The sequence below is a fragment of the Penicillium mononematosum genome, assembly GCF_028829835.1.
Source record: "Penicillium mononematosum strain IBT 11891 chromosome Unknown utg000002l:1.0-8112719.0:1.0-8118358.0, whole genome shotgun sequence".
Lineage (NCBI taxonomy): Eukaryota > Fungi > Ascomycota > Eurotiomycetes > Eurotiales > Aspergillaceae > Penicillium > Penicillium mononematosum.
Window position 1 is genome coordinate 1,266,912 of NW_026643272.1, and position 12,838 is coordinate 1,279,749.

The following is a 12,838-nucleotide window of genomic DNA, read 5'->3' on the forward strand; positions in this document are numbered from 1 at the left end:
GCTGTTTTTGTATACTTTATTCCATTCCCATTTCTTTTCTTCTCCGGTTGGTTTCCTATCTAGGTATATCTGCACTATAGCAGAGCAGGTTGCGCGGGTTGCGAAAACTTGGTCTTCCGTCTCACATCGCGTAAAATTTTGTCGTTCACTGCGATCTTTTTCTATACACGTCCCAAGCGCCGAAATCGCCAATCTCGGCATATTTGGTTCTTGTTAGTGGCGCTGAAAAGCAAACTGTCCATATCTCACTGAAGAATGATACATCGAGATGTGCTTTATTCATCGGCAATATGGGGTATTCATAGCTTTGATATCCGATCCATTTTGCCTGAGATTATATTGAGGACATTGTGTTTTAGAATGTATTTTATAATTTTGTTATCTTTTTGATTCAGACCTGGAGCTCACCTCCGTGTCCCCATTCATCCGTGGCTAATGGATGGCCTACTAGCTTTCTGCGAGCCCAAAGCAGGGTTCTTGTGATGGACCCTAGCTACATGTATGTACATTTTACGGCAGGTGAATGACAGGTACCAGGTTTACATGTCTCTAAGCCTTTTGAAGGTTCTTCTCATAGTAAATCCGCTGTAATGCATTGTCATTATTTGACGAGTCCGCGTAGATACATGTATCCATGGATGCTAATCTCGGCTAAATAGAATACATCTTATAATAGGTGGCAATTGAATAGAATTGAATCGGCATTATGCTGATGCTCATTGATGCTGGTATAACGCATGCGCTGAAGGGAACTAAATACAGGTGAGGGAAGATAATGGGGGTAGTAAGAGGCATTGTGGGACGGAAGACAGAACAGATAAGGCGATGGCGAAAGACTTGGGGTATGTAGTTAAAGAAGGATTCTCAATCCTCTTCAATCCCAGGTTATGTTTCCCCGACGTGTTATGATTAGAAGACATGAATTGGAATCGTGGAGGGATGATATACGTTAATAATGAGGAAATTGCGGTGGGTGGTAATCATCGCGAGATGGGTCGAACATATAAGGCTGGAAAGAAAGAGGTGGGTTTATATCAGACGAGACCGTCTGAAGAGAGGGTTGAAAGAAAAAGAAGACCTTTCGAGATGAAGGTCTCGGAGATTAGGTTTGGGTTTGGCGGGTGATCCGATCCACCAAGGAGGTGCTGATTGAGTGTTCATCGATGAAACAACTCACATAGCGAGCCAACTGCGTGTTTCACACCTGAGATCTCCACAGTCACTAGGAGGAAAGTGGAGGGTGCCAAGCTTTGTTTATCGGCTGCCGGAGTTTCATGGCGGGTTGCAACTTGAAACAGACAAGCCATCTTGCCAGGTGGTTCGTGCACGGAGCACCGCCAAGGGGTTTGCATGGACGAACAAAGCCATTCAGGCTGATATTCGATTGGATCAGGTGCTAGGGCGCTTATCGTCCTCCGCCGCTTTACCGTTCGGGATCACGGTATCCGACGCAGATTGAGATGCATCTGCACCTTCCGTCGAGGCTGCAGCCGGGGTATTACCGTTGGTGGCTTTGATTCCAGACTGAGCATTCATGTCTACCGGGGGCTGCTGCTCTACCTGGGTAGGCGTAGATATTTGGTCAGACTCGGTGGAGCCTAGGCTGACGTCTGCGGTCCCGATGACCTCAGGGTTCGGCTCCCCATTCAGCGACGTCAAACCTCCTTCGATGTCTCTCAGAAGACGCACAAACTCCTCCCGGGACAAGGCCATTCTCCCCTGTCTTGGGATCTTCTGCAACCAACCAGCCCTGGCCATGCCGGTATGAAACATAAATCACTTGGCCCTCAGTAAGAGGCAGCTCATTCTCATGCTCTCGTGTGAAGTCAAAGAGTGCAACGGCCTTTCCATGCATCTCTTCATCCGGGCAGCCAACGGCAAACTGATAGTCTCTAGAGTACCGGTTTCCACCGGGCATTTCATCTTCGGACTCGAATCCAGGGTCATGTTCATAACCGTGCTGGCCACCCGGGGCGCTGTATCCCATGATTGAATACCGCCCTTCATTTGCCGGATATGTCACGTACTCACCACCTGGACCATCATCTGACGTGTCTCCATCATTTACATAATAAGTCTCACTGCCATCGGGGTTGATGCCAACGAGCATTCCACGATCACTGCTTACCGCCTGACCAGTTCCGGACATGACTCTCTCATCTACAAGACCATTCATGTCAGAAGACTTCTTGCGATGACGCGAGGTCACAACTGGGCTATGCAGGTCTTCATCCTCGCTGTATGGCGGCCCATCCCCAAAGGACATAGCTGGCAACTGTTGGTGAACATGGCTAGTCTGAGGCTCCGTGCCCGATTGGCCTGTTGACCATCCACGAGATATATCCCACGAAGGTGGTGGATCGGAGAGCCGTCGATGTTCACTTGCTGGTGTGGAGACTCCGGAGGCGCGAGGAGGGGGAGGCCCGTAATGGAGGGGGTGGGTGGACGCGTAGGCGAAGTCCTCGCACAAGAGCATATGGCAGGCTGGTATGGAAGATAGGGAACACATGGGAGCCTGGTCGCGAACGATTTTGTGATGCAAATGAGACATTGGAATACGTAGAGAGCCGATCCTTCGGATGCGTCGATGACCGTTTTACCGTCCCATCGGTGAGGATGGGTGGCAGGACTGAGAGATTGTTTGTAGACAAGATGTTCTGCGATGATGTGGGAGAGGACATCATGGTTGACATGGAGAAAGATCCAAGATTGAGTTCGGAATGAGGAATAACGGGGCGGATCTCAGAAAAGGAAATGTGGGGTTGCTCATCGGTCGCGTGGTTGGCGCTCTAGTTTCGCATTGCGATTGACGCAGTCTATATTATTGAGATTTTTATCGCAGACAGCGGGTGTCCCTTCGGTTCGAACAAGGGAGGTATATCTTGTGATCGGAGATCGAGGGGATATTGGGTCCAGGTACGATGCAGCAAGCGCCCAAGTCGTAAGGGGCCAAAAATGATTTTAGGTTCGTGTGATTCAAACCAGGGGCAGCCCTTGAATGTCAAGCTTTTCGAGCCAAAAAAGAATGTTTATCCCAAGGGGCTCCGGTGTAGTGGACGGTGAATGGGTGGGTAGTCGGCAAACACGAGGGAGGGGGGGGGGCAAATGTGGTCCGAGTGGAACGCCGAACCGCGATGGGGAAGATCTCACGATGAGAAGACGATATCAACGAAGGAAAAAAATCCAACAAGTTTGCAAGGTTTGCGTAGTAGAATATCCGTTCAAGGTGGGATTGGTGAAATCGAGACCGTTGTTCCAGCCGTTTGTCCCGCGATCTCGAGGGTTGGGAATTGCTAAATATAGCAGAAAACTGCAGAAAGGGCCAATGTTAGATATAAATGTAACGGAGGCACAGCGCTTATGCGGGCAAGAATGTGCAGACCGCACGATAACAAGGATTAGGTCAAGGCCACATGGGAAATGGGAATTTGAGGAGAAATCCACTGAGTGGACGCTCGGAGATTGCCATACCTGTCTAGGTTGTAGGTCAGAAGTAATGATCAGCGCGTAGTTGGTTGGATCGGGCTGTTGGTTGTTGGGACAATCTGATTTATCGAGATGAACTGTAGCAAAGGAAGCAGCAGGAATCAGCCGATATGCAAGGCAGCCGCTTGAAAGTCACAGAGTTGGGCGTGTGTGAATGGGTGAAGCTTGAACCCGTCGAGAGTCACGTGTGACCCAGCCTTAGCGTGTTTCAAGTTTGGTTTCGTCTATTCCCGTTTGGGACTAAAAGGCTTTACTAGGTACCTATATGGGATTGTTCTACTCCGTACTTCAATTGCTTTCATGTTCATTTATGTATGTAGGGTATCCGATACATGGAGTCGGGTTACAACAGGATAACTAGCTTACAATGGAAATCAAAGGGTTGTCATTTCATTCGGATTTTCGGTCGCTTTGTCCTATCTTGGATGTTTCAGTCTTTCACCTCCAATTCATGTGGGTTGACTCCCAGCCATAAATACGGTGCTCGTGCTGATGACCCAGTCTGTCACTGTGACTGTTTTGGGTTCAACCCCTGTCGCGGCTAACGATGTGACAAATGTGGTCGGCTGAGATGATGACTGAGAGAGTGGCTCAGAGGATGGCTCAGAGGATGGCTCAGAGGATGGCTCAGAGGATGGCTCAGAGGATGGCTCAGAGGACGGCAGAGACGATGGCTGAGAGGACGGCTGCGAAGATATCGGATCGCCGAGTGCATCGAACTGCGAAGGGATTGCAGCATTGTTGAGATCCTGACCACTCTCATATTCGCTCTTGATCGCCTGCTTGCTGACCTTGTTCACCAAGTCCACATCCATACAGGTGGTATAGATCTCGGCCTTTCCTTTGGGATATGTGGGATCACCACCTGCGGCGGTGGGCCAGTCCCACACCCAATAGAGTGTGTAGGGCTTCCCACTGGGAGCATCGGAAGGCAGTTGGATATCCTGCTGACACCAGAGGTCTGTTCCCATCTGCGGGTCTGCTGTGTGGGTGTATTTCGCTTGTCGAGTTCCCGATATCTCCCCGGAATTGACCTGGTAACAACGGCCATCGTCATAGTTCTGCACTGACAGGAGAACTCCCCGCCCATCGCCTCCAGTGCCATCTTGAGTCCAGGCTCCATGGACATCAAGGAATTTCTCGCCTGTCTTGGGTTGTGTGGTGCCATATACATAAACAGTTCCTCGGTTCGGGGGCTTTCCGGGCTGGTTCTGAGGAAGTGTGACATGGCCGTTTTCCTGGTAGCGAAGGGCAATAGCCGCGCCAGCGCTGGCTTCGAGCCGAGGGCTTCCCTCTGACTGAGTCTGATCCTGCTGGGTGTCCTTGCACATTTTGTCGGTTGGCAGAATCTGGGTCACATCTGCCCTTGTGCTAGGTGGAATCAAGTAGGTCATGGTAGTGTCGCTAAAGCCGGGTGTCGTGCGCATGTAGTTCCCTCGCGCATATCCTGGAGTGCCGACAAAGGTTCCATTTGGAGCAATGAGGGTGAGCTCTTCCACCCAAGAATGAGCGTATGTTGGGGTGCATAGAGCAAGGAGCACTATCAATGCGATGATCAACATCTTGATAGTGGATTTGGATGTTTTGGATGTGTAGGATTCGAGGTCAAAAGTTGTAAGAATGAGGTTTTGTGGACTTGAAAAGGACGGCGGCCAGCGGCGTCAACTCGAGTAGCTATTGCAGTATGTTTTTTTCTTTGATCATAGAGATGGAACAGAGGTGAGGTTGTTCAAGCGGGAAGTGCCGTATTTATTGAGTGTAGAAGATCGATGAAGCGGGCAGGTCGAAGGCTGCAACAATGGGCTTTGTTGATATGAATAGGATCATTGGTATGATAGACCTGTGACAATGAGCGTGAATAGAGAATGGATCGATTGTTAGTCTTTCACGAACACCCCCAGGCCACAACGAAAAATAAGAGTAAGAATAGTATGAAAAGGTCTCAAGGGAATCTGTTACACATAAAGAAACCATTGTCTGACTCCGAGTCTCCGCACATAATTGGAGAGGCCCTGAACCTGTTAGCAAGCCGTCATCGATACAATCGAAACCGTTAATAGACCGAGATACAGGCCCAATGACCTTGGGGCCTTCTGAATAAGGGAATGATTGGATGAGAGGGCTAGTTTTCGGGAGATATTTAGAGTCACGGAATATTTTGAGACATGCTCGGTTCCGCTCATGGCGCGTAGCCGTGACATCTGCATGACTCTAGGTGCTCGATCTTCCAAGCTTGCAAGTATGTTGCAGGCCTGCAGGTCATTGGCTCAGCAAGCACGGTCATTGGCTGATTCAGGGCCCCTGGGCGCTTCGCCGTCGGAGTCGAAATTAATTAAAGAAACCCGGAAAGAAAACAAAGATCCTCTTTAGCGCTTTAATTTCTTGATTGCACTGTTTGCATTTTTCCGTTTCACTTGATCACCTGCCATAGGAGCCCTATCCACAGAACACCCCATGGACACAAATGATACTTCTGGTTTTATCGTGACCATCTTATAACCACAAATGCCGTTATATAACTCACAGACATAATGCACAAACCAGTTTCTCCGTTTCATCTGAGATGCTAGTATTTTCCGGACAAGGATTAAAAACACATGATTTGCTGTAGAAGAGAGACCTTTCTCGCTAAGCGCATATTCGGTATTCAGTCTTAGGTATTATTGCACTATTGTACTAATAGGAAGATTAATTTAGGGATCGAGCTATTAGAGGTATTATCAGTGTATAACACAAGCAATCGATCATCAGCATTTCGAGCATGAGAGGGTGTCTCCGAAGTGGAGAGCTAAAATGATATTCAGGATGATGATGATCCCATTGGAACATGCTAGTCCACACGGAGACGGTGATGACTAGACGAGCCTTGATGGTCTAGACCGAAGATATGAATACCTGGTTATCCAACCGTACTGATCTACTTCCGGTTCAGTTAAGGCAATGATACAGTCCAATTTACGATCAAATTGTTTCTTCTTATATTAATGTTGATCATAGACATTCACTTAAATGGTAACATGATGTCTTGTCTTGGGTACTACAAGCTGTGGTACTTAGTTGGAAGTACTAGGTGTATATTAGCGCTCGTCTAAGCCAGTCTGGTTAGTACCTAAGTCATTCCGATCTCTTGTAGGGCATAGAGTTTAGGAATTAATATACTTAGATAGTTATGTAAAAGACTACACAATCTCGGACATTATTTATGGAGGACACTTTTTGACGGTGTGCGTGAAACTGACAGATATCATCGTGCACGCTTTGCGCTATATGTATGTGAAATTCTCAGCTGACGCTTTTTCTTGAGACATACCTACTCTTATATTGTACCCATTCCTGTAGTTGTGCTTGTGTGGCTGGGCTTAATTTAGTTTGCATAGTCCTCGTGTCAGTTATTTCTTCTCAAATCCGCGAGCATGTAGTGCACTATCGCAGGCGGAGCCTAGCATTGTGGTCGACTTGCACGATCGTGAGCACGGTGGTCAAGATACCGCAAATGATAGGACCATAGAACAGGACCCAGACAAGCTTCACACCGGGAACATTAATAGTACCATTTCCACTGTCGACGTATCAAGAGATGGTCGCCTTTGATTGGGAGGAACAAGATGGAAATTGAGAGATGAGATAGGAAAGCTACATGCTAGATATCGCGAATTGAATCTCATTAAGGCAATGGGGCAATCACACACTCCGTATCTATTGCAATTACGAGCGCTATAATTGATGCATGCGCAGTAAGCAGCCACCTGGGCGCTGGAAGGATGCCTAAGTGCAGCCCCGGTACGGGCCTGTGGGCTTATATAATGCTTAGTGAGTGCTCGGGGTAACCCCTGGGGGCTCCGGACCCTTAGCACAGATGCCGTGCCCGGTTTTACTGACCGAAAAGCAACAAGAACCCTGGAGGTGAGCACTAGCTAGTTGACTAAGACCGAACCGGAAAGCCACCTAAGCCACCTAAGGAGACGAGAAGTTCTGCAAATTCCCAAGCCGATTTGCCGGAGTTGGTCGGGATTCACCGAGTAAACGATCTTATCTTTTCCCTCACTTTCACTTGGCAAACTCGGTTACCGAGTTTATTATGGATATATGGAGTCAATCGGAGAAGATGATTTGACTCAGAGTTATCAGATTTTTATCAGATTTCTCCGGAGCTCCACCGGGTGGATTCTCACTGGCATGAGAGAAATTGGGTGGACACTTTTTCGGACATGGACTCGCAGATTGGATGGCCACGATATCTTTCGGGTTTCCTCTTCAGACTAAGGGCAGTGTGGCTGACGTGGACGGAATAAAACCTCATTTGAATACAGGGCCAAGTAACCTTGGACGAGACGAGTGGAGTCTTCGCTGATCGTTCTCTCCCACAGTTTTGTATCACGTAAAAACGTCAAGATCAGAGAAATACATACTGTGTGTGGAAGTATCCTCCCGAAAAGAGTCAAGAGAGTTCAATTCATGCGTATATTGTGCAACATAGTAAGGTTGTATGTTGTGTCCCATGACTATATCTTAAAAAAGATCGACATGGAAAAACACAATAAAGAAATGTGTATCCAATAGCTCCAGATTTTTGTACTTTTGTACGACTTCGAGGCACTTCGTACTTTACCTAGGGTCTTCGTTTGGAGACTGTTCTCTAATGGTAATAGCTGTGAACTTCACTATTTATACTCCGTATAAATATTCTTCCTATATCCTCAAGCCACTGCAATATATGCAAGTTTTCAATTAAAATCTTGCAGCCTGGATCGTAAGCCTGGGAATTATCCCTTTAATGTCAGCTCGGGGATCCGGCTTATTATTGTTCTTCCCATTCTTCTTAACCCCTCTATTATCCCAAGGTTCCTCGATTTTTCTCTTTGTTTCTCTTTTATAAAATACCAACATCTTCCAACCTTGGAATAAATTACCTCGCAGGAAAACCCGATTCCCCACTGGTTGGTGGCTTGGCGACCCCCGTTGTCGGCGATACTTAATTCCAGCGGTCTCCGGCAACTTAGTATTTTACCTTCAGGGGGGCCCTTACTTTTTTTTCCCTTTACGACCTCCAATTCCAAGGTGCCTTGAGCTTCTCGACTTCTACCGGTATGTGCGTTCGTTTGTTTGGGTATTTCTGACTCCAACTAAGAGAGGGAAAAAAAAATAGCGGCACCTTGCCCAGTCCTTGAACACCAACTTGTGCAGCCCACATGCGGTCACAGAATTAGACCCAATTCAAAGATTCTCTCCTCCGGATTGGTTTTGGTGTAAAACACCATTCCACGACGGCTTTCCTCGCAGGTTCTGGTCCTTGCGGACCGTCTTAAAAACCCCAACGCCTTCAACAGACGTACTCACCGCTTCCGCGACTCGTCACCATGGCTACCTCGTTCATCTCCAAACGCCTTAGCTCAACCGAGGAAGAGCGCGAAACCCAACCTAGCTGGATCCGGCGTCACATTGTGTCGGGCCTCCAGTCCATCTCTCGCCGGGCCTGTGTGCACCCTATTCACACCCTCGTGGTGATTGCCCTTCTTGCTAGTACCACCTATGTGGGTCTCCTTGAGGGCAGCCTCCTTGATACCTCTAAAGACCCTCAAAGTGTCGCGGGACAGGTTGACGCCGATGCCCTTCTACAGGGAAGCCGCAATTTGCGACTTGGAGAATCAACTGCGTGGAAGTGGCAGGCGGAAGACGCTTGGACTGTCTCCCAGGTGAGCCAATTCCTCCTTTCTTTTCGACACCGAGAAAGAAATGCTGACTCAAGGAAATATTAGACCGAGAAGCCTGCTGCCCAACACCTGGCTCTGACGACCCTCATCTTCCCTGACTCCACCAACCCCGATTCAACTGCCCCCGCAGCTGATGATGTCCCGATCCCTGCCAATATCTCTGCCAACTCTGTGCCTTACACCCCGAACCTCTTCTCGCAATTTACCCATGACGCTTCCCTGGTTTACACTGTGCCTTTTGACCAAGTCTCGGAACTTTTGAGGGCCGTGCAGGAGATCCCCACCCCATCCACGGATGAGGATGAGGAGGAGGCCAAGAAATGGATCATGCGAGCTGCTCGTGGCCCGGCCTACGGATCTCGCAGAGCTGTAAAGCTCTGGATCGCGGATGCATGGAATTCCTTTGTGGATCTGATCAAGCACGCGGAAACCATTGATATTGTTATCATGGCTCTTGGCTACATCTCGATGCACCTGAGCTTCGTTTCACTTTTCTTCTCGATGCGACGACTGGGCTCCAACTTTTGGCTTGCGGCTACCGTGCTCCTTTCTGGCAGCTTTGCATTCCTTTTTGGTCTACACGTGACTACTAGGCTTGGCGTGCCTATTAACCTTCTCTTGCTGTCCGAAGGTCTCCCCTTCTTGGTTGTCACCATTGGATTCGAGAAGCCGATTATGTTCACTCGGGCCGTTCTGAATGCTTCAGTAGACAATCGCCGACCTCGTCCCGGTGCTGCCCCTCGCCCGCTGACATCAAGCACACCGAGGTCCATTCAGGACTCTATCGCTGCTGCAATTAAGGAGCAAGGTTTCGAGATTGTTCAGCACTACTGCATTGAGATTGGTCTGTTGGCCTTGGGTGCGGCCTCTGGAGTTCAAGGTGGACTCCAGCAGTTCTGCTTCCTGGCGGCTTTGATTCTGTTCTTTGACTGCGTGCTTCTCTTCACCTTCTATACCACAATTCTCTGTATCAAGCTGGAGATTACCCGGATCAAGCGTCACGTGGCGCTACGCAAGGCCTTGGAAGAGGATGGCATTACCCACACTGTTGCCGAGAATGTCGCCTCTAGCAACGACTGGCCTAGCACCGGATCTGGCGATGCGGAGACTAGCATCTTTGGTCGCAAGATCAAGTCGAGCAACGTGCGCCGATTCAAGATTCTCATGGTTGGTGGCCTGATCTTGATCAATGTTGTGAACATGTCAGCCATTCCTTTCCGGAACACCGGCAACGGCGGTCTGCTCTCCCGTTTCTCCAGCATCATGTCTCCTACCCCCATTGATCCTTTCAAGGTGGCAGAGAATGGCCTGGACACTGTGTATGTGGCGGCCAAGAGCCAGAAGCAGGAGACTATTGTTACCATCCTTTCCCCGATCAAGTACAAGTTGGAGTATCCCTCAGTTCACTACGCAGCCCCTACCGACTCTGGTTCGTTTGATATCGAGTACACCGATCAGTTCTTGGATGCTGTGGGTGGCAAGGTTTTGGAAAGCCTGCTCAAGAGCGTTGAAGACCCTATCATCAGCAAGTGGATCATCGCCGCTTTGACTCTGAGCATCATCCTCAACGGCTATCTTTTCAATGCTGCCCGCTGGAGTATCAAGGACCCCGAGACTGCCCCCGCCCCTCCCCCGGAGCCTGTAGTCGCACCGAAGGTCTATCCCAAGTTTGAACCAAATGAACAACAGTCAACCAGGACTGCCGAAGAATGCGAGGCTCTGCTCAAGGAAAAGCGCGCGCCCTTGCTTACCGATGAGGAACTGATCGATCTTTCCCTTCGCGGAAAACTTCCAGGTTACGCGCTGGAGAAATCCATGGAGGATGAGAACTTGATGAGCCGTGTTGATGCCTTTACTCGTGCTGTGAAGATCCGCAGATCCGTGGTCTCCCGGACTCCTGCTACCTCTGCTATCACTTCCGTTTTGGAACACTCCAAGCTCCCCTACAAGGATTACAACTATGGTCTTGTCCACGGTGCTTGCTGCGAAAACGTTATTGGTTACTTGCCCCTTCCTCTTGGTGTCGCTGGTCCTATCAACATCGATGGACAAAACTACTTCATTCCTATGGCTACTACTGAGGGTGTCTTGGTGGCTAGTACGAGTCGTGGCTCTAAGGCAATCAACGCCGGTGGCGGTGCAGTGACTGTCCTGACCGGTGATGGTATGACACGTGGTCCTTGTGTAACTTTCCCCACCTTGGCCCGGGCTGCCGCTGCTAAGGTTTGGATCGATTCCGAGGAAGGCCGGAATATCATTACCGCAGCTTTCAACTCGACCAGTCGCTTTGCCCGTCTCCAGAGTCTCAAGACTGCTCTTGCCGGGACCTATCTGTACATCCGCTTCAAGACTACCACTGGTGATGCCATGGGTATGAACATGATTTCCAAGGGCTGTGAGAAAGCGCTGGACGTTATGCACAAGGAGTGTGGCTTCGAGGACATGTCCATTATCTCGCTTTCCGGTAACTTCTGCACAGATAAGAAGTCCGCCGCGATTAACTGGACTGATGGCCGTGGTAAGTCCGTGGTAGCAGAGGCCATCATTCCTGGTGATGTTGTCAAGAGTGTCCTTAAAAGCGACGTCGATGCACTGGTTGAGTTGAACGTAAGCAAGAACTTGATTGGAAGTGCGATGGCGGGCAGCTTGGGTGGCTTCAACGCTCATGCCTCTAACATCGTGTCTGCCATTTTCCTGGCCACTGGTCAGGATCCTGCCCAGAACGTTGAGAGCAGCAGCTGTATCACAACCATGAAGAAGTAAGCTTTCCTCGTCCCCACTTTTTGACCCTTGAGATGCTAATACGAATTTCCCAATCAGCAACAATGGCAACCTCCAGATCGCGGTGTCTATGCCTTCCATTGAGGTGGGTACCATTGGCGGCGGCACTATCCTTGAAGCCCAGGGTGCTATGCTGGACCTTCTGGGTGTCCGCGGTGCTCACTCCACTTCCCCCGGCGAAAACGCGCGCCAGTTGTCTCGTATCATTGCTGCCTCCGTTCTGGCCGGTGAGCTCAGTCTCTGCGCTGCGCTTGCCGCCGGTCACCTCGTCAAGGCACACATGGCCCACAACCGTAGCGCAGCCCCCACACGGTCCTCAACCCCCGTGTCTTCTGCCGTCAGCGCCACCCGTGGCCTTTCCATGACCTCCAAATAAACGATGACATGACCAGCTCTTCCTGGCCCGCAGCTGTGGGCCAATGTAAATGTGTGGCTACGGCCCATGATTCTCCCCAATACCATTCACTTTCGATGCAGACCCTGTGGCGCATTGCTCGCCTTGTCTTTGCCTCTGCGTCATAATGGGAGAGCCTCTAAACTGACAGGAAAGAATGTCAATTACCGACGCTCTCCAGTCTCCGGACAGGCCGGTGTTGAGAAATTATTCCATGCCAGCGGATCAGCAAGATCCAAATGAGGCCTACTGAAGGCATCCCCCTTGGGAGCCCTAGAACCAACGCTTCAAAGCTTTCATGCGGGTATTGAAGCTGTTCTACATTGTGTACTCAATTGTTTCGGTTTTTGTTTTCTTTTTACACTTCCCATAGATATGACCGAAAGAATTTATTTGTTTTCAAGCCTTCTCAAAAATACATTATAAGGTATTCCACATGCGAGCTGCGTACAGCAGTCCGATACAC

The 12,838-nt window shown here is 49.5% G+C and overlaps 3 protein-coding genes across 3 annotated transcripts; 1 reads left to right on the forward strand and 2 right to left on the reverse strand.

Moving 5' to 3' along the window:
• Nucleotides 1–1,389: 1,389 nt before the first annotated feature.
• Nucleotides 1,390–2,681, reverse strand: N7519_002238 (adaptor protein NBP2; the record flags this gene model as incomplete). The annotated part of the gene is made up of 3 exons (XM_057289016.1): nucleotides 1,390–1,719; nucleotides 1,781–2,484; nucleotides 2,528–2,681. 3 exons carry the CDS (start codon nucleotides 2,679–2,681, stop codon nucleotides 1,390–1,392), a joined length of 1,188 nt encoding a protein of 395 aa, XP_057150218.1.
• Nucleotides 2,682–3,935: 1,254 nt separating this feature from the next.
• On the reverse strand, nucleotides 3,936–5,048 carry N7519_002239 (uncharacterized protein; the record flags this gene model as incomplete). The annotated part of the gene is made up of 1 exon (XM_057289017.1): nucleotides 3,936–5,048. One exon carries the CDS (start codon nucleotides 5,046–5,048, stop codon nucleotides 3,936–3,938), a length of 1,113 nt encoding a protein of 370 aa, XP_057150219.1.
• A 3,795-nt stretch (nucleotides 5,049–8,843) lies between these two features.
• Nucleotides 8,844–12,354, forward strand: hmg1 (HMG-CoA reductase; the record flags this gene model as incomplete). The annotated part of the gene is made up of 3 exons (XM_057289018.1): nucleotides 8,844–9,179; nucleotides 9,243–11,956; nucleotides 12,018–12,354. The coding sequence occupies 3 exons, from the start codon at nucleotides 8,844–8,846 to the stop codon at nucleotides 12,352–12,354; spliced, it is 3,387 nt and encodes a 1,128-aa protein (XP_057150220.1).
• Nucleotides 12,355–12,838: the final 484 nt, after the last annotated feature.